Genomic DNA, 20,030 nt, shown 5'->3' on the forward strand with positions numbered 1-20,030 from the left:
AGTTGACTCTTTCTGAGAAATCTTACCACTTTACCAACAGCCCGAGCATACCAACTCTGCTACAGGAGAACAAACGTAGTTTTAGTTTTTTAGAATGCCAACTGTGAACAAATACCACCGAGACAAAAAAACGAGCCCTACGGAACACTAGCTCAATCAAGGTCACTGCGCGGATCAAACGATTCGTCCAAATCCGCCTCATCCGAATCATCAGCGTCGTCGACGTCGTCATCTTCCGTCTGACTCTTATCATCGACTCTATCTCGACGACGAATTCTCTCCGCTAGAGGCAATACCTCGTCGTCGTCACTATCAGCAACGACCGCGCGCAGGGAGTTCAAGTTGGCCAGTTGAATTAGTCCGAGTAGATTGGTAGTGATGACGAGGAGCCCGACGCCGACGTTTCGGGTTCGAAACGACATGTTTTTCGCCCCCGTCGACCTCGTCTTCGTTTCGCGCTATTGCCGATGGGAGAAGTCGTCTCGTTCGCTCGTTTTTCTATAACTGTCGCAGAACCGCTTCTGCACGACGCCAATCGATCGCGATGGGCAGCGAACGAGTGAGTTAATTAATGCCCGTTAATCATACGATGACGTCTTTCCCTTCGGGCCCACGTGGCTAGACAGCCGGGCGTGAATCTAGCAAACTATGCTCGCAGGCTTAGCCATGGAAATATTCAAATCAGTCAACGTCAGCGTATTCGTAGACGAACTGTACGCCATTTGACTCGAACTGAGATCCTTTCCGTTGACAGAAACCGATTTAGGCGCCGTCGAAAGACCGAGAAAGACGACCGTATTCAAAGGCGGACTCGACGCCGTCACGTACTATCAAAACAGAACACAACATAAATATTAGGTTAAGAAACGAGGCAGGTGGGCCTTACGCTTCCTTGGGGTTGAGCGGTCAACGTCATTCTCCCAGATGCCGTCGAAGTGACGTACGTAACAAGTGTCGAGCTGCGAACACCTTTAGAATAAAGATAGACGTGCATCGCGAAGTTGTTTACTTTGACATGTCGAGGGAAATTCCGTCGTCGAGGTAGATACTTCCGTTTGACGCTCCGCCGTTGTCAAGGGCAACGAGAAGTCGATAGGGATTGAGACGAGAAGCGGTCGTCGTCATTTCCGGTTCTTGCATGGGAATGGTGACTCCGCCTCGAACGTGCACCTATTGTATAAAAATAAAATATGTATACGTACATAGACAATTTAGTGTCTCTACCTGAATCTGATCCATAGGAGTGTTGAGCTCCATCGTTTCGCCTCCTGATTCGGATACCGTAGCGTTGGTGAAAAAGTCGTACCACCGTCCTTGAGGAAAATACGCCTGGACCGAAGTAGACCCTTCATAAACGCAGATATATAGTGTACATACTACTAGTTTTATGTTGTACTACCTTGATTGAGAACTGGACTAATGAGCAATCCGTTTCCCACCATGAACTGTTTATCGATACCGTACGTTTTGGAATCGTTTGGAAATTCAAAGAACAGCGGGCGAGTCACTGTAGCGGCTGGCGGTGCCGTCGCTACGACGGGTCGATGAGCGTAATAGAAGAGGGTGTAATAGTACGGCAGGAGGCTGTATCGAACGCTAAGAATGTCGCGACTGATGGCAATGACGCTCGGCCACAGATACGGCTCCTGATCGGGATCGTGAATATCGTCGTGATTGCGCGAGAAGGGATAGAACGCGCCCAGTTGCATCCAACGACCGCACAGCTCCTCATTTGTATCACCTATAGGAGAAACGAGATGACGACGCTATATATTCGAATCTATGTGTGTACTCCACCGACGAATAAAACCACATATGTCTGATCCGACAAGCGGAATTCCAAACATTTGAAAGTTGAGCATTCCCGGTATGCTGTAATACAAATCGTCAAACGTAGCGTGGTTATCTCCTAAGGAACGCGTGTAAAAATGGAGCTCCTTCATCCAGTACTATCTACACTCATTTACCTGACCAATGAGCCGTGTGACGACCCGAGCCGGGAAATGTCGATCGACTCAACACAAAGGATCGCTTTCCCGTCAAATTTCTCAACGCGTAATCGGTTGCCATGGCTTCCGTCAAACCTAGTATACAATCAATAAATACTTGATACAGAGCCACGCCACATATTATTTAAATTTACCAAATAAATTGTGAACGTTGTACTCCACTACACCGCCGTAGTGAGTCGCGTCTTGATCCAACGTCTTTGTATTTAACGGAGCGTGACCTCCCTGATTATTGATCCCATAGGGAGGATCAGTGGGATTAAATCCTATTTGGTGGCTTCGTCTCTTCTTAACTATAAAAACAAGATTATTGAATAGAATTTTATTTATTAGAAGAATTTCTGACGGGTGTTGTCGACGCCGCTCGACGTGCATTCGCCGTTGCAAAAATTGCTGATTTCGTTCATGTCGACCCAGAGTCCGTCGATCGAGACGAGTTTCATTAGGGAGGCAATCTGAGAAGAGAGAAGACTTGTTTTTAGCACATCTATTAGCACTCAATAAAAGAAGTACTTGATCTTGCCAGTATTTGAAACTGCCTGCAATAGAAAATAAAATGGTTATATGCATCCTGATCTCTTATAGACGTAAAAGCCCTCTTACCTGGATTAAAAAAATCGGGGAAGGCCGTGTTTCCTGGCCAGACCTTTCCAATAAAAATTTGACCATTTTTATCCTAAAACACATAAATAATATTTAGGATCGAAATAAACACTGGAATCCGTTTTGCCTTGATAAAAACTCCTGCCTGAACGCCGTCGTCGTACGCCTTGTATCCTTTCTCGTTCTTGATTCCGGGATCAACGATCACAACTTAGACGAACAAAGATCATAATAAATATTAAATTTATTTGATAATAGTACCGTAGTGCTGTCCATTTTTGTGCAGCTGATCGACGAATTAGCTCAACTCGGATTGAGGATAATTGTTGGGATCCAAAGTGAAATCTTTATACTAGGGAAACGCACAAAAGGTGAGGGGCTCTTTGAAGAAACACATAGGACTGTATTGACTTACGCCATCCATGTAGTCAATGTCGTTCCATATCGTATCAAGAGGAATCTAATTGCATCTCCATCACAAAGTCCTCTAATAATAAATAAATAGCTGACCTTATCCTCGGCGTATTTGGCTACAACGGTTTGCAAAGCTTGGACGTTCTTGAAGCCATAGCGACTCTGATGAAATCCAAGAGCCCAATATCTAACAAAACGTATATAAATATTAGAAACGAAAGTAATAATTCAGTTTGTTACGGAGGCATGTGAGGTCTTCCAATCACTTCCTGATATTGCTGTATGACAGCCTCAGGCTCAGGTCCAAGAAAGAAATAAAAATCGAAAACACCTAGATAGATAGATAGATAGATAGATAGATAGATAGATAGATAGATAGATATAGTGACGTCTATTCACATCTTACGTACCTCCAATGACTTTATACGTCAGCAAATCGTTGTCGACCGACACGTCCATACCGTTGCTATTACGCAAGAAGACGCCATGCGCCATGGAAGAAGAGCGAAGATCCAGATAAAAGGGATGCGACCCATCTAGAAGAGTCACACTGGTAAGAGTAAAGACTTATATATCATCATACATAGATTGAGATTTTCAGGCGTCGCAGTGTCAAAGTTCCACAACGTATACGTCTGACCTCTACAAGAGAAAAAAAGATAGTCAACAAGATGCGAGACACAAAGACGTTCGGACATCACTTATTCAGTCGCAAAGGACAAACGTGTTCGCCTAGACCATAGATGTTCGCATCCAAAGGAAGAGAGGTGCTAATCTCCAAGTACTGATCTTCGAATATAACTAAAAGAGAAGATCAGTAATTTAGAAATTTAACTAATTAATTAATTATACGGGAGTTGAATGAGCCTGACGTATTGAAAACGGTTTCGTTGTTCGATGATCGCACAATGGCGAACCAAAACGGTTCGCCGACCGATGCCGTTGAAACGGTGTATTGAGTGGAGGCGGGAGTGGACGTTGGCGTTTCGGGCGACGGGACGAATCTGAAGGAGAACTCTCAAAACATGACGTCAAAAAATATATAATTTTCACTGAGTCGGTATTTCCCATCTTTTGTTGTTAGAATCGACGATTTTGACGTGAAGTCGGTCGCTCGTCTCCATGTCGATGGAAACGGTGAGAGGCATGATGGGAGGACCGAATGGCCCGGAGCCTGAAGAGCCAATAGGCATAGAGAGCTTTTCAGAATCTACATACTCTATACTGGTGTCATTCATGTCGAGAGACATCTAATAAAGAAATATTTAAACAATAATAATAAATTAGATATCGCCTGGTCACCTGAAGTCCTGTGGTTGTCTTTTGAATTGTTTTGACTGTATAAGCGGTGGGACTCGGATTAGAATAAAAACACCACGGCGAATGATCCTAAGAAAAGAAATCAGATTGTAGACCTGGAGGCACTTTGCTTTCATTTTCCTGGAGGGCGTGCACTTGGAGAGAAGCTCTTACCTGAGTTGGACGCCAGCAACATCCTTTTTTCTCGCACTCTGGCTCCTGTATGCCTAAATAGCCTAGAAAAAGCGAAAGAGAGACATCGCGATGCTGCGTCGGTTTAGAAAGTGGAACCTTACCGCAGTCTCTTCGAATTCCTTCTTCGTTGCACGTAATTCCGGCCGAAGGCGACAAGAGAAGGGCGAAAACGGCGAGAAAAACGACGCTGCTCATTCTGCTGTTGCGCAGGGAACCGGTGGGACTGGACCGACTGGACCATTTGCCCGAGCCGTATAATAAAAATAAGGCACTGCGCAGATGCTTAGTGTCACGTGATCACACTTAGGCTACCTGCCGACATGCTGCTTCTTCGTCGATCCGCGATTTTCGCGACTTTTCGTCTATTTTTTTCATCGTACGCTATTGCGATGCGTTTCCTCCCGGCCTCTACGTCCAGGAGTGTGTCTCGAAGCTACCGTGTCGCGAGCCTGACGACCTTCGCCAGCAACGACGACGCGACGCGTCGGTGGCGACATCTCAAAGAACGTCTTCATTCGTGTGCAAACGCCGTCAGTCGTGAGCTGACCGAGAATCACGCGTTGACGGCATCGGAAAGAGAGGATCTTGCCGCTTGTCAGAAGCAAATTATGGAATCCGCCGCGCAACCAGATGAAGAAATCGTACAAAAGCTCGAGGAACTCGTTCTTTCTTTATCGAGCGTCGTCATCCTCACGCTTTCGGGAATTCGAAGCTTGAGAGTCGACATCGCGAAGCTGAATGCGGATCTTGAGAAGCTGAAGGCGGATCATAAGAACGACATCGCCGCGCTGAAGGATGACATCGCCGCGCTGAAGGATGATATCGCTGAGGATCGGTCCATTGGGATGATCGGACAGTGCGCTTTTGAGTTAGAAAAAGCGATTCATGGCAGGCTGCGTCACACCACAGGCATTATGTTTCGACACATTACGATTCCCAACCTTGAAAAGAACGAGAAAAAATTGTCAGCATTATTGAAGTTAGATTTTGGGAAGGCAAAGCTGGTGGCGCAGAATTGGCAAAAATTGAAGAAGGAGATTGGATGGCAAAGTGAAGACGCCGATCATGTGCTTGGAATAAAGGAGATGCGATTGCCAATCGCACATCCTTCTTTCACAATCCAAAGGGCAGAAGAAAGCCTACGATTCATCCCAAAGGAGAACGCCAAAGCTTCAGAAAGAGTCATAGAACTACTGAAAAAAATTGGAAGACTGTAGAGTTTATTTATTGAATTGAATTGAGTTTTGCGTATTGATTTGAGTTAATTTCTTACAGTGATCACTTGAGGGTACAGTAAGATCATCCAGGGCTTCACTAATTAAAATTTCGTTGATCTGCATTTTGTGATTCCAAAAGTGTATCTCTCTTCCACAAAGTTGACTCTTTCTGAGAAATCTTACCACTTTACCAACAGCCCGAGCATACCAACTCTGCTACAGGAGAACAAACGTAGTTTTAGTTTTTTAGAATGCCAACTGTGAACAAATACCACCGAGACAAAAAAACGAGCCCTACGGAACACTAGCTCAATCAAGGTCACTGCGCGGATCAAACGATTCGTCCAAATCCGCCTCATCCGAATCATCAGCGTCGTCGACGTCGTCATCTTCCGTCTGACTCTTATAATCGACTCTATCTCGACGACGAATTCTCTCCGCTAGAGGCAATACCTCGTCGTCGTCACTATCAGCAACGACGCGCCTTTTCACTGCCACTTTGGCTGCTGGCCTCACAGCTGCCTTCTTTGTCTTCTCGACGGCTTTCTTCACGGGAGGTCGAGAGCGCTTCGGAGCAATTACCTCTTGGTCATCGGAGTCGGACATGGAGAGAATCGCAATCGAATCCTCCTCGTCGTCAGAAATATCCAATTTTTGAGGTTTTCCTTTCCTCTTCGAAGCGCCCACGGCAGCAATTTTCTTCGACGGCCCCGGAGCATCGTCGTCGTCTTCCCCGTCGAAGAAATTATAGATGCTCTTCGAACTCTTCTCTGGAACCTTTTTGGCAGGACGCGCGCGCGGTTTTTTCGCCGGTTGCTCCACCTTAAAGACACGACACATTCTCCAACAAGTGAAATTCAAAGACTAAACAATTAGTACCTTTTTCGTAGTCTTCTTCGGAGCTGTAGTCTTTGGGGCTGCAGTTTTCGGCTTTAAAAGCGCTTTTCCCTTCTTCGCTGCTGTCGGTGCGGACTTCTTTTCCTTGACTTCGACCGGCTTCTCTCGTCTCGACTCGAAATCGAAATCGGAATCGCTTTCTTCATCTATCACGGCGAGCTTCTTCGACGAGGTCGGGACTACTTCGACCTCGTCATCGTCATCATCGGATTCCGATATGACGATTTTCTTCGCCGGATGAGCCGCCGTCTTGACGCTTTTCTTCGTCCTCACGGACAGAGGACTCTCCTCTTCCTCCGCCTCGTCTGTGTCGTCGTCGTCGTCGTCGGAATCGGGTCCTAATTTCGTCACGACGGGCTTTCGTTTCTTCGGAAGAAGCTTCTTAGTCTTCTTCGTTTCGTCGGCGCCGCTGAAGTAATCCTGAACGCGCGTTTGTCCTTCGTCGATCTCCGGCTTTGGTGGCGGTGCCGCCGCCGCCGCCGCCGCCTTTCCTCGCGGTCGTTTCACCTTCTCCGCGGGAAGGTGAGGAGCTATGATTTGATCTGGGCTCGCCGCTGGACGAGATTCTCTGGCGACGGCCGCGGCGGATTGCTTGGGGAGACGAGCTTTTCCTTTGCCCTTTTTCTTCGACGCCGGTTGGGCAGTTGTCGACATCAACGCGTCGTCTTTCTCCTTCTGCTCAACTTTCTAAGAGAGAGAGAGAGAGAGAAAAGGTCAATGAGTAAAACAAGCGGCTACTTCCTCTTATTAATAGGTAGGTACCTCGAGTTCTTCTAAGACTTTCTCCAGGTCTTCTCTCCACATGGTCTTCGGCGATTTCCCTCGTAATATTTCCAATTCAGAAATCTAGTGAGAAGGAGATAACATTATCAGTCAATATGCACAAACAAGTAAAAGGTACCAATCTAATTATATGACTATGTGATATACTATTCCATTTTGGGGTCTCCTTACCTTTGCTTCTTTGTTTGCGAGAAGCTCGTCTTTCTTTTCCTTCGTCAACGTCCACATCGACATGCCGAGCAGATAGTTGAAATCGGGGCCACTTCCACTCGCCGTCGCGTCGTCTTCGTCTTGAGAATCGTCTTCCGTCTCGATGTCGGCGTCGGACGACGAGGCCAGCTTCTCCTTCCACGCCTTGACGGGATCGGAGGCGTAGCCACGTTGACTCAGCAGAGCAATCATCTCCTTTTTCTTTTTATTTTCTAAGAGAAAAAAATGTCACATCGATATTCGATATATCTGTTAGTCTCCCCCTTACCAACGGTGATTTTCCCGTCGCATTTCTCAACAATGAATCGAGCTTGGTTCGTCAGTTTGTCTGCCTCCGCCTTCAGTTGGCCTTCGAGCCACTTTTTCCTCATCGCATATCGCTCCAGACGCAGGGCAAAGAACTCCTTCAGGATTTCGATCTCATCGGCGTACTTTTTCAAACAGCCATTGCTATCAAACAAAACCTAAAAAGAAAAATAATTATTTAATTTAATTACCCAATTAAATTAAAATTCTTACGAGATTGCTCGTCGCAAGAGACGACTCCAGCTTGAACTTCTTATGAAATCCCTCCTTCTCACAAGCATCCATATTCGCCTTGGTCAACGTCACGACGAAACGAACCGTCGTATCGGTATGATACTCAGTGTAATCGCTATAAGAAAAGAAAATATATAAAAACTCCAGTTGATCTCGCGCTCTCGCTCACGTGATAAATGATTCGATTTTTTCCGAGCCGTGCAACATACTCTCGAGCACTTTTTCCTTATACGCTTGGGTCCATATTCTCACGGGAAGTTCCGTGATCTCCAAGTGCGTGTCATCGAGTCGGGCGATCGTACCGAAACTCATGTACTTGTGCTCGTCGACTTGAAGAATCTTCCCGCTGAATCCCTTATACGACGGCGCCATGGCAACCGGCTCGACGTCATCGAGCATTCGTTGAAGATTCGCGACGATTTCGCGAACGTCGTAATTGGGCACAAAACTGCTGTAACCCGTTCCAATTCCCTCCGACCCGTTAACGAGCACCAGGGGAAGAGTGGGACAATACCATTCGGGCTCGATGCGTAAATTGTCCTCGCGAAGATGAGTGAGGATCGGTTCGTCGAGCGGCGATATGATGAGACGAGCGAGTGGGCTGAGAGCGGTGAAAATGTAGCGCGGACTCGCCGCGTCTTTGCCGCCGTGGAGTCGCGTGCCGAATTGACCGATGGGCTGGAGGAGATTGATGTTGTTGCTGCCGACGAAATTCTGAGCGAGACCGATGATTGTGCTCATGAGACTCGTCTAAGGGAGAGAGATACCAGTTCCTATATAAACGGTTCTCTAAGAGGCTTACCTCGCCGTGATGATAGGCGGAGAGCTCGGCCACCGAACCGGCCAACTGAGCCACTTTCACTTCTCGCTTGTCCTTCCTCTTGAAGCAGGTGAATATGACTTTTCGCTGACCTGGCTTGAGTCCTGGACGAAGTAAAGGAAATACTTTATTATACAAAATCTCAATGATTAATTCAAACGTACCGTCGACTAATGAGGGTATGGATCTCTCGTTGTCAGCATTCGAGAACTGGACGAGCTCCTTGTTCACAAAATCGCTGAACGTCACTCGATCGACTTCACTTCCGTATAGAAATGACTAAAAAAACGTAGGTTAGTATGAGACACTACCCTCCCCCCCTCCACTGTACCTCGTTCATTCCAGCCTGACGTTTCTCCTTTCGATGAGCCAACCAGTCCGTCAGCCAAACCTTTCGCCCAGCCACTTCTTCCTTAGCAAAAGCCTAAAGAAAAGAAAAAAAGAGTAAGACTCCCTCTGGATTCCCAATAATCAACCTATTACCAGTTTTATTGCTGCATCGTCGCCTGGTCCAGAATACTTGAACGAAATCCGATGTCTCTCCATGTCTTGAAAGTACTCCTTGGCCTCTTTCGGCGTGCTCGTTCCCAATCCTTTGTAGTACTTGACTCGCCACGACTTCGAGTCGTCGGTCAACGCTCTCCACTGCTCGAACTCGGGCAGCGAATAAAAAGACTGTTCACTCCGCCCCTTGAAAACCTAAAAATAATTATTTAATTGCATTAATTATTAAATTAAATTAATTATTTAATTAGTATGGGTACCGTACTTTGACTATGGGAGTGATGAACTGTTCAAGGAATGGAAGTCGAAGCAGGCCGGGCCAATTGTGATGAATAAAATTGATGAGAAGACCTTTGATGTGCGACCCGTCCTGATCCTGATCCGTCATGATCATGAGACGGCCGTAGCGAAGGGCTTTCAGATCGGTGACCGAGCTGTAATCCTTGCCGTACTTGAGACCGACGATCCTGATGATGTTATTGATCTCGGCATTGTCCTTGATCTAGAAACACAAATAGAAAATAATCAATTATTTATTTTTGACGTACCTGCTTGTGAGTCGCTTCGCGAACGTTGAGCACTTTTCCTCGAAGCGGAAAGACGCCGTAGTGATCGCGTCCGACGACGCTGAGCCCGCTGACAGCCAACGTCTTCGCCGAGTCTCCTTCAGTGAGAATGAGAGTGCAGTTTGCTGAGTCCTTTCCTCCGGCATGATTTGCGTCGTCCAACTTGGGAATTCCCTTCAGTTTCGTCTGCTTCGACGTCGAGCCGACGTTACGACGAAGTTGAGCCTATATAATTAAAAAATTCAATTCAAAAAAGTTCTCTATATCACTATTAATTTATTTACCTGTGATTTGAATTTTGCCCATTGAACCATGAGATCGACGACGCCGCACTTGACGACTTTCTTCACGAAATCGTCGTCCAACGTGCACGCGGAGCCGAAATTCTTCGCCTTGAGCGTCATATTCTCTTTCGTCTGACTGTCGAAGGAGGGATTCTCGATGAGACAATTGGCGAAGATCCACAGATGCGATTTGACTTGATGAGGCTTCACTTCCATACCGCCCTTGTTCTTCTTCTTCACAGCAGCGGCAATCTTGTCAACCAACTGCCCAGTCAGATAAGCAATGTGACTACCTCCCTAAAAAAATAAATAAATAAATAAATAAATAAATATTGCGATGTCGTTCTTCTGACTTTGGTTGTAGCGATGCTATTCACGAAGCTGACTTGCTGGAATCCGCTTGCACTCGGCGTGACGCACACTTCCCATCGTTCGCCGACTCGCGTGTGAACGACTCGCTCGACTTTCTTCCCCGCCACAGGCCCGTCTTCATCAGCAAAGGGATCCTCAGCACTCTTCAAGTACAGATCAACGTACTCGCGAAAAGAACGAATCTAAAAAAATAAATTAAATTGAGTGATAATTTAATATTATCTTACTGGTATTTTCTCTTTGTTCAAATAGACGTTGACGCCGCGCGACGAGCCGGCGAGATCGTAGGCGCGTCGCGTCATGAGAGCGATGATGTCGCGATCCAATTTCTCCATATTGAAGCGAGTCAAGTCGGGCGTGAACGTGACGCACGTGTAGTCCTTTCCGGAGAACGACGTCACTTGGGGCTCGTCAGACGAACTCATATTATGATGCCAAGTCTAAGGAAAAAAAATAAAGAAGTATAATTTTTGATATATAAATCTTGTACTTGTTTGAATTTTTTTCCCGATTCTTTGCACGCCGTTTCGACGGTGAATCGTCGCGAGAAAATATTGCATAGTTTCGCGCCGTAGCCGTTTCGACCGCCCGTCACTTTTTTCTCCGTGTCGTCGTAATTCGACGACGTGAGCAATTCGCCGAATATCATTGTCGGAACGTACATCTTCTCGGTGCGATGAATCTCGACAGGAATCCCCTTACCATCATTCCACACGCGAATCGTATTATTCTCACTAAGAAAAAATTAATTAATTAATTAATATTTTTTTTATTTTTTTTCTGACGGATCGATGTCGATTTCGATTCGTCGCATGGACGGATCGCGTTGTTTGTTATCCGCGGCGTTTACGACGATTTCGTCGAAAATTTTGTAGAGGCCCGGTACGAACGTTATCGATTTTTGAACGATCGTACCGGCGCCGCCGCCCGTCGAACGATGAACCCACATGTTCTGAGTCACTATTTGGGGAAGGATCGCCCCTCTAAGTATAAATAATCGACGTTTTTATTTATTTTTTACCTTCTTCGATCGATCCGATGTACGTGTCTGGTCGTAGAAGGATGTGTTCGAGTTGGGTTTTCTTCTGGTAGATGCGTTCGACCGAGAGACGCTTCGATTTGCCTTCGCCGTGGCGATTCATTTCGCCGTGAGCCTAAAGGGGGGCCCCTCGCGGTCAGTTCGACCACGCAAACGATCGCGGCGAGGATCGTGGTCACGGTGGTGGCGATTTCGAGTGAGGAGACGAGCGAGGGAACGCGTTGCGATGGTTTTCGCGGCGGGCGTTACGCGAAGGGGAGTGTGCGCGCGTCGCGATCGCTTTTCTCTACCTGTAAAGCCTTTGCCATCGTTTTGGTGGCCTTTCGAAATGCGCGATGCTTTGTCTAGTCGAGGAGAACGAGTGAATCGGCGATCGTTAACGGACGCTTCGTTCGCCTTGGCGCCTTTTCGCCGACCTCGAAGTGGACCAATGAACGGACCGATGAAAAACACGTGGTTTCCAAGTGCACACGCCCGGATAACCGCAGTACTGTAAACATAGATAATATAATCTCCCTATATTATCTATGCTGTAAAGCCGCTGAACATGCAAAAAGACAATTAAAGTCTTAATTAATTAAAGAACCACCTAGCAACAATGACAAACAAAAACAAGGACTAACAAAAACAAGGAAGAACAAAGGGATACATTTTAATTTATGACTACAAATGACGAACCTATGTGTATTTTCAATCCGAACTTCATTAGCTTTCATTGTCTTTCATCTGTTCTATCATTCACTCCTCTCGCCCTATCCACGAAGAGACATTTTGAACATACTCCGAACGATATTCGAGTAAAATGACACAAAACCGCGTTCGTTTTCATAAAGGATGTCCTTTTCGACAAAGCAGGCGACAAGACTGCTAGAAAACCCGCTCTTAAGATCGGCCATCTCCACTGGACCTTTGAAAACTGCGGCTACGGATCGTTCCACTCCGTCGACGTCGAATCGACGCGAAGACCGAAATCGGCGCCTGTAAGGAGCGGAGATAGAATTTCGACGCTACGGGATTTCTAGTAAGTGGAACAGCGTTTCGAGTCTTTTTTATTAAGATATATTGTTTTTGTAGAGATTTTCGGGGCCTCGGCCCACGATTCAAGATAATTCGGTGAGTACGAGACTTTTTATCGTTTTTTTCTTCATAAACTACGTTTTTCTTTTAGAGAAAAGTCGAAGGTCCCGTCGAGTACTTGTGCTTCGTGAAGCCGGCTGTATTGCACGAGCGAGATAAGCCAAGTATAAGTTCGCCCCGCCCCCGCCCCCGCCTCGAGTCACGAAAACGGAGAGCAAACCGACGTCGCACGTCTCGTTTGCTTGGATGGAAGAAAAGGTCGCTAGTAATGACGATTTGGGCGGCGCGGAGACAATCAGCAGCGATTCTGAAGACGGTTCGATGAGGAAATGGTTTATCAGGCCCGGCGCGGGGATATGGGCAGGTCGGGCCGTGGCCCGACCAAAAAAATTCCGAAAGTAAATAATTTTCTAATTTATCCGTGCAAAACGCCCTACTGATATAGAAGAAACGGTCACACTACGGTCACTACCTAATGGGTACCTCGAGATCTGCATCCAAACCCAGTTTTAAATGTAAATGCATGCGCCTGAGAGTTCTAACAAAGAGCCTTTCTCGCGAAATTGTAGCAAATTCGTTTCTTTGCACAATTACAGAACCTTGGGGCGGTGTTCGAGTTTCCTTTTAGGCAATAAGTTTTTGTACACTTCGGAAATAACATTTTTGAGTGGGCGTGGCCCTAAAAAATTGCGCGCAATATTTTCCCTGCTTGGCCCGATCTCTGAAAAATACCTTCCGCCGTGCCTGTTTATACCGTTTTTTTGACTGAGAGACGTTTTTCTTAGACGATCGACGTACGCCGGCGAATTTTTCCGAGTCACTGCAACCCGTTCTCGAAGAAGACGATGACCTGTCTCCCGATTGGCATCCCGTTCGTTTTGAACCCGAGGAGAAAGAGGAAAATGAGGAGGAAAACAACAAGGAGGAAATAATTAGCGTTGAAGATTTGGATGACGTCAGAGAAGACGAAACCCCGGCTGTCATTGAGGAAGAGGAAGAGAAGGAGGAGAAAGAAGACGAAAGCCAATCTGTAGAAGTCTTACCAACGTACGTGGATTCCGAACACTCTCTTGAAACTCAAACGTCGCATATTTAGTATCGTTATCAAGGAAGAAGTCAGAGAAGAGCCTAAAGTGAAGAGAACATAGCAAAAGATCATCAGAATGGGCAACGCTGCTTGCAACGTGTCACAGACTGACCGGGACTTTAGCGTTGCAAGGAGGAGGTGTCCGTACGCTTAACTAGATTAAGCCGAGAGGTTGGGCTAGAATCTCTATATATGGCTCTGGGTTGGGTCATTGGAGTCACGTGACAGGCGCGCAGACCCTATTCAAAGCTCAACGGTCGTCCAAATGGTCGTTGGGATCTCTCTCTGACGGTCAGTTCGGTGCGAATCGACGTGTCGAAGTAAGTATAAGCCGGACGATCGATAGATTACGCGACGATAGCGGCTACATTTCTCAGAGATCGACTTTTGGCGACGGCGTTCGCCGTCGCTGACCTGCTAGGAGAGTAAGTGAGGAGAACGACCCGTCTCAGTTTCTCAATAGCGTCTAACGGTCTTTCGTAGGTCAGGTTTCGTTATTCCGCGCGACCGAAGGGGCGAGAAAGGACCCAAAACGCAAGGTCGCCGGAAGGGAGGGTTCGAAAAGTATACTAATCGTTTCTTCTTTAGGCTCTAGCGATCAAATTTTCAGTCAGGAGACGAGCTCGAGTGGAGCACTTGGCGGTAAGCGGGGCAGGGTGGGGAAGGCTAATTTTTCTATTCTTTAGCGTTTCTATTTTCCTAAACAAGTAAGTCTACTATTAATTTTTACTTTAAGTTAGATTAGAATTTTTAAATGGCATCCCTGTTTTTTTCACGATTTTTTAAAGAATTTTTTAAAGAATTTTTTTACACATTGCATGATGATGGTATTAGGTTTTTTATAGTGCACGGAGCAGGTCGGAATTAGGATTTTTAGTTGCTGTAACTGTAAATAGTAATTTATAGATAATAAAATATATATATATAATTTTTTTGTGCTAAGCTGCTCGCGTGAAGCCAATTACAGCGGATTCCAGGGGCACGCTCTACTAATTATCTGTTGCACGTGCGCAAGTAATTGGTTAATAAGGGGCGGGCTTTCTTGGTGACGTAGCGTGTCAAGACCGTATGCGACGAATTAAGCAACGCTCCGTGTGACACGTTGCCTGCAACGTGTCACACGGCCATGATTTCTTGCTATGAAAGTAAGAGAGAGAGAGAGAAATATTTACACACGAAAGTCATTTTGTTGTTTCAGGTTCGAACGGAAACCAAAGAAGGAAAAACAACAACAACAGCAAAGAAAAACTGTAAAATAAAAAATGAAATATTTAATTAAAATAAATATTTTTTTATGCGCCAGGAGGCAGCTATACATAAGAGAAAATGGAAAGGAGTTCCCAAGCTCGAAGACGAACCTCCAGAGGTTTAATTAAATATATAACACGTGATGGTATTGGAATTTGTTTAGCTCAAGCCTCTGGAGCCTTGGCTCAAACATCGCTTTGCACTCTTGAAGAAATCATGTCGATTTGAATTGCCAATGGATATGAAGCTTCTTGAAGGTGAGAATTTATTATGCCTGTATCACTTTGGGTTAGTGAATATGATTATAGATTTGTCTCCACTTGAATATCTGAAACGCTTTTTGGTCATAAGGCGAGGAACATGAGAATCCTTTTTAGCTTTTTCTAATTAATTATCTTAGTGATAGAAGGAGGTCGTGGTATTCCAAAGTGTTTGGAATGATTGATCGAGCTCGTAAGCGTAGCAACGGGATTTCAAATATGAAGGTACGGCAGTTAATCAATTATTTGCTTTTTTCCCTATTTATTCTCCGTAAAGGAAGTCGAAAGTGCCTTGATGGAAGTCCACTTTCATTCGTCGACGAAAGAACAAATCAAAGACGTTTTTCAAGTAGAAACGGAGTTATTTATCAGTTTAGGCTATTTATCTCTAATGTCCAGGTGGCTTCCATTGCGTCCGACATGGAATTTAATAGAGAGCAATTTTATGGCCTTGCTGCTCTATCTGAACGACTCCTTGTAACTTCTTTCTTGTACGAGTTCCAAAATGTTTTTCTCCTTTAGTACATTCTTATTTTTTCTACTATAAGGTCATATAAGGCAGCGGAGGATAAGGGGGCAGAAAGGGACGTTCTGGAGACGACTGACTTCGAAGCCATCGATTGGAAATTGAAAGGAGTCTCGGTTATAAGCACTAATGTGATATTTATTTCTAATTAAATAATTATTATTTTAGGTACATCCGGATTTGAGGCGTCTCTTCGATCAAATACGTTCATAGATAAAATTCTATTTATACGCTTTTGTACAGTTTTTTTGATTTTTATTTTTTAGCCCGGTACATACGAAAACGCAGATTAAATAGAGTCGCATGTTCCATGCACGTGTCTCTCCGAGCTGCGTGCGCACGACGAACGCGTGACCCAATACGCTGTCCTCGTGCTTTTCTTCTCCGACGTCCGTGACATGGATGACGACTCCAAACGAGCTTTGAATTCGTCAGATATTGAAGTACGTGGAAGGGTGGAAGTACGTGAGGTAATCAGGTCACGTGACCCTTCACGTGACCCTAACCCTTCTCCCGTGTGTCACGCGAAGGGTCAGGTGACCTGACTGAGGTAGAGCATACGCAGTGGGGGCCCCTCGTGCGCTAAGTGGTGCTTGAACGTAAAGTGCACAATCTGCGCATGTGCTAGTTTCTTTCGTCATAGGCCTTCTCGTTGCTCTCGTTGCTCTTCCCGTCGTTCTTCTCGCGTATGGTAATTTTATTCGAGTAGCCTTTTTTCGTTCTAGGGCTCGTTCTGCTCGCACACACCATAGATACTGAATTTTTTAGTATCTATGCACACACCGCCTAACGCTCAACTTCTATTCGCAACGTGTATCGAGCGTTCTTCGCGAATGATAGGCGGCGGGATCTCGTTTCTCTCCGCTTTCAAGCAACTGACAAACGCTGACGTCACAATAGAGCACTTGCCTTTGACGTCACAAAGCCTACGTACCCGTATTTCGCAGGGCGAAACCGCACCTTTTTTGCGATTTTCCCTGTCAATCGAAGAAATCTTAATATTGTTGCCCTGCGGAAATACGGGTTTGGGCATAAATACGTCAGTTTGTGACGTAAATGCAGGTGCTCTATGCATTTATGTAAAGGCATTGTGACGTCAGCGTTGCTGGCAAAAATAGGACTCTATTGAAGAGCCGTTTTTGTCTTTAGATGACTTCTTGTCCAACAATTAGCAATGAAGCGACCGTGGAGTTTCTCCAAGACACAAATAAATTTCGATTGTCTTGCTCTGCCAGTGAGGATGTTTCCTACAAGTGGTGGTTTCGATCTGCCAATGAGAAAAACGTTATGAATCCACGCAGCGCCAGCGTCGACACTGAAAGGGAATTGATAGTCAAAGGAAGAGTTTCAACCCGAACCTATGGCTATTACTTCTGCGTAATGAAGAGCTCCACTTCAAATGATATTGCTGTATCACAGCTCGTCTCTGTTCCTTCCGGTATTGATGTTACCTATTACAGGTTTTTTGTGTATATTCAAAATTTAGGCGTACAGTATGCCAACATGACTAGAGAAGATCCTTTTGCTCTTTCTCTTTCTCGTACGGAATCTCTTGCGGTTTCTACTGAACAGTCTATTCCAGGTAGCGCGGGTTCTCTTGCTCGTGAGCCAAAGGCGAAGAAGGCAAGTTGATTCTTCCTTTTATTTTCCTTTTTCATTGTTTTGTATTTAGGCAAAGAAAGAAATTACTCGAGAGGTAACGAGTTTTATTGCACAGACTCTTGGCTTTAATTGTATTCATAAACGTTTCATAGACCTGCTCTTCATCCACAGCTGGACAAAATGAGCGTTTCAGGGATGCAATAGTGCATGAAGAGGCGAGCCGATTAGATGCTCAAATCTTCTACAAGCTCTTCAAGGAGATTAGCACTGGAGACTACGCGCAGGAAGATCCATTGGTTTCGAAAGAGTCCGTAAAACAGTTCAAAGCTGCCATGTCAGAGACGGCTAATTCGTACGACCTATCTCGTTGCCTTTCTTACTTATTTCCTGAGCTTGACGTTGGTCATCAAAGGCCAATCAAGCGAAAAAGCGGACGGGGAAATGAAAGCAACAAGATTGACGTTGCTGCTGCTCTTAAGGAAAAGGATAAGATTTTACTTCTCTTGGGGGAACACAAAACCGATCCCAACAAGAAGTTCTCTGCACAGGCCCAATTACACAGGTGGGTTAGGGTAGGAAAAATATTTCTTCTCTACATGAAAAGGGGTTTAATTAATAGGGAGTATGAATTGCTCTGGAATGAAGACCTACCGTTGGCTAACGTGGACCGAGGAAGTTTCCCGTGTCTTGGTCTTGAGATTAATCCTTTCCAAGCCGTTTTGCATGGCTTTGTGATGTGCGGCGATTCCGGCGAACGCGTTCTGCATTCCAAGCTTGCAGTCGTAACAGATTTTAGAACGGATGCGGTATTGACGTTTCTGCGACGTCTTCGCGGAGGAGTTCTAGCGCTCAAGCAAGAATGGGAGAAATTCAATTACAAAATGCCCTATTTTGATTCTCCTGAATTCGTTCCTGACAGGTTTGAAGATTCTGTATTTGCATACTTGTTGATAATTGTAACTTTAGCTTTGAAGCCTATCAAGGTTTATCTTGTGGCTCTCTTTTGAATGAGTTGGCGTCAAACGCAGCGTTTGAGTGCCAAATATCGACGCACAAAGAAGAAGAATTTGCTATCAAATTTGTTTTCGGTAGCTTAGTTTAGTGCATTCTTGGACTGCAGTATATTGGAATCTTTTTGCAGGCCATGATGGCGAGTACGGGAGCGACGTTCACAAAGCTCTCGCCTCAGCCCAGCTCGCTCCACGATACCTCTTCGAAGGAAAGGTGCCTTTTCTTCTTGAGTCTCATCCGACGTTGTATGTCGTGATGGAGGCGATCTCATGGGAAACCCTCGAGACCTGGCTGAAATCAAGTGATGATGCATTCCCCCCAGGAGAGACTATTATCGCTAACCTCCAGCGCGTTATCAACGTTCTTCATAAAAATGGTCTCATTCACGGAGACTTTCGTCCGTCCAACATTCTTGTCAACGCCAACGGAGACGTCAAAATCGTCGATTTTGATTGGTCTGCCAAGGCCTCGGAGAATCGTTGCTATCCAAAGCGTCTGAATGGAAATATAGTATGGCCCGCTTTGCCAGAAAGTTCCCTTGAAGAAGTTCATGATCATTTCTTCTTTGCTTCGATTAAAACTCGAATTAGACAGAGGCAGGAGCAACAGGAGAGGCAGGAGCAACAGGAGGTTCAGTAACATGGTGGATGTCATGATGTTTTTTGTGTGTTGTGTGTTGTTTTATCCTGTTCAATTTTTTTTCATTTTTATTGTTCTCTCAATTTTCTTCCATAGTCCATCGCTTCGCTGAAATATACTGGGTAGTAATTTACTGGGCAGTAAATTTACTGGGCAGTAATTTTCTAGGTAATAAATTTTGCTGGGCAGTAATTTACTATGTAGTAAATTTACTGGACAGTAGTTTACTAGGTAGTAAATTTACTGGGCAGTTTTTAACTAGGTAGTAAATTTACTGGGCAGTTGTAAATTTACTGGGTAGTAAATATACTGGGTAGTAAATTTACTAGGTATTAAAGCCTACAGATTTTTCAACTTTGCAATTACTATAGCACTCAGATATTTTTGCTTCGATCTCTTGCAGGTACATTTCTACAATGTCTTTCACAGTTGTACCTTCCGACGACGACGATTTTAGAGCCAAGCCAACGCTCCAGAGCAATTTCAATCGTCCGCCGGTCACTTTCGAATACAATTCGGTACTATTCAACTTGTAAGGATTTCGGAAGTTGAGGATATCAATTGCATGTTTCTGCGTAACGTCCCCGATTTCATGTATTTCCATCCTTGATGAAGCACTCTGTTGAACGAACACATCTCTCACGCTTGTACCAGAATCAATGAATACGAGGAGAATTTTGCAATCGTCAGCAATAAGTTTAGCCATTCTTTGCAAAGACTCAAGATCGCCGACATGATTACGTAAAAGATGGTGAATGCCGTCAAAAACAATTATCAATCGACGCTGATTTTGCTTGGCATAAGTGTCCGCATGATGACATAAATAAT

At 45.2% G+C, this 20,030-nt stretch overlaps 4 protein-coding genes and 1 long non-coding RNA gene across 6 annotated transcripts; 3 read left to right on the top strand and 2 right to left on the bottom strand.

The window, feature by feature from the left end:
• Nucleotides 1–60: 60 nt before the first annotated feature.
• On the bottom strand, nt 61–4,762 carry LOC136193363 (uncharacterized). The gene is given in 25 exon segments (XM_065982251.1): nt 61–827; nt 887–959; nt 1,010–1,170; nt 1,225–1,346; nt 1,400–1,741; nt 1,802–1,909; nt 1,968–2,084; nt 2,144–2,302; nt 2,356–2,464; nt 2,523–2,548; nt 2,613–2,685; nt 2,740–2,822; nt 2,874–2,964; nt 3,028–3,072; nt 3,123–3,213; nt 3,267–3,357; nt 3,437–3,562; nt 3,610–3,668; nt 3,728–3,827; nt 3,879–4,030; nt 4,080–4,200; nt 4,252–4,276; nt 4,329–4,415; nt 4,500–4,561; nt 4,622–4,762. Coding segments are annotated over 25 exon segments (2,706 nt in total). The 5' UTR covers nt 4,716–4,762; the 3' UTR covers nt 61–638.
• A 1,192-nt stretch (nt 4,763–5,954) lies between these two features.
• Nucleotides 5,955–12,176, bottom strand: LOC136192600 (DNA topoisomerase 2-alpha-like). The gene is made up of 20 exons (XM_065981242.1): nt 12,043–12,176; nt 11,735–11,867; nt 11,499–11,673; nt 11,204–11,447; nt 10,941–11,153; nt 10,695–10,895; nt 10,342–10,638; nt 10,040–10,282; nt 9,757–9,993; nt 9,471–9,686; nt 9,319–9,411; nt 9,152–9,266; nt 8,970–9,091; nt 8,337–8,917; nt 8,147–8,282; nt 7,896–8,091; nt 7,589–7,839; nt 7,397–7,480; nt 6,617–7,321; nt 5,955–6,559 (listed from the first exon to the last, which is right to left on the bottom strand). The coding sequence occupies exons 1-20, from the start codon at nt 12,058–12,060 to the stop codon at nt 6,047–6,049; spliced, it is 4,773 nt and encodes a 1,590-aa protein (XP_065837314.1). The 5' UTR covers nt 12,061–12,176; the 3' UTR covers nt 5,955–6,046.
• A 1,967-nt stretch (nt 12,177–14,143) lies between these two features.
• LOC136192695 (uncharacterized) lies at nt 14,144–14,816 on the top strand. The gene is made up of 4 exons (XR_010671211.1): nt 14,144–14,236; nt 14,294–14,341; nt 14,400–14,455; nt 14,505–14,816. It is a non-coding gene; the product is annotated as an uncharacterized lncRNA (long non-coding RNA).
• Nucleotides 14,817–15,041: 225 nt separating this feature from the next.
• On the top strand, nt 15,042–16,263 carry LOC136192716 (uncharacterized). The gene is made up of 10 exons (XM_065981406.1): nt 15,042–15,061; nt 15,115–15,166; nt 15,220–15,282; nt 15,328–15,421; nt 15,473–15,515; nt 15,565–15,649; nt 15,702–15,773; nt 15,824–15,915; nt 15,973–16,066; nt 16,119–16,263. The coding sequence occupies exons 4-10, from the start codon at nt 15,400–15,402 to the stop codon at nt 16,161–16,163; spliced, it is 453 nt and encodes a 150-aa protein (XP_065837478.1). The 5' UTR covers nt 15,042–15,061; nt 15,115–15,166; nt 15,220–15,282; nt 15,328–15,399; the 3' UTR covers nt 16,164–16,263.
• A 292-nt stretch (nt 16,264–16,555) lies between these two features.
• LOC136193347 (uncharacterized) lies at nt 16,556–19,335 on the top strand. Of its 2 annotated transcripts, none has more exons than XM_065982233.1 (8): nt 16,556–16,636; nt 17,100–17,388; nt 17,437–17,573; nt 17,623–17,646; nt 17,705–18,114; nt 18,172–18,471; nt 18,519–18,640; nt 18,694–19,335. In XM_065982233.1, the coding sequence occupies exons 2-8, from the start codon at nt 17,100–17,102 to the stop codon at nt 19,200–19,202; spliced, it is 1,791 nt and encodes a 596-aa protein (XP_065838305.1). In that variant the 5' UTR covers nt 16,556–16,636; the 3' UTR covers nt 19,203–19,335. The 2 variants fall into 2 exon arrangements, with proteins under 2 accessions (XP_065838305.1, XP_065838304.1); XM_065982232.1 differs by having other exon boundaries at nt 16,557–16,641.
• Nucleotides 19,336–20,030: the final 695 nt, after the last annotated feature.

The sequence above is a fragment of the Oscarella lobularis genome, chromosome 11 (genome assembly GCF_947507565.1).
Source record: "Oscarella lobularis chromosome 11, ooOscLobu1.1, whole genome shotgun sequence".
NCBI classification, from domain to species: Eukaryota; Metazoa; Porifera; class Homoscleromorpha; order Homosclerophorida; family Oscarellidae; genus Oscarella; species Oscarella lobularis.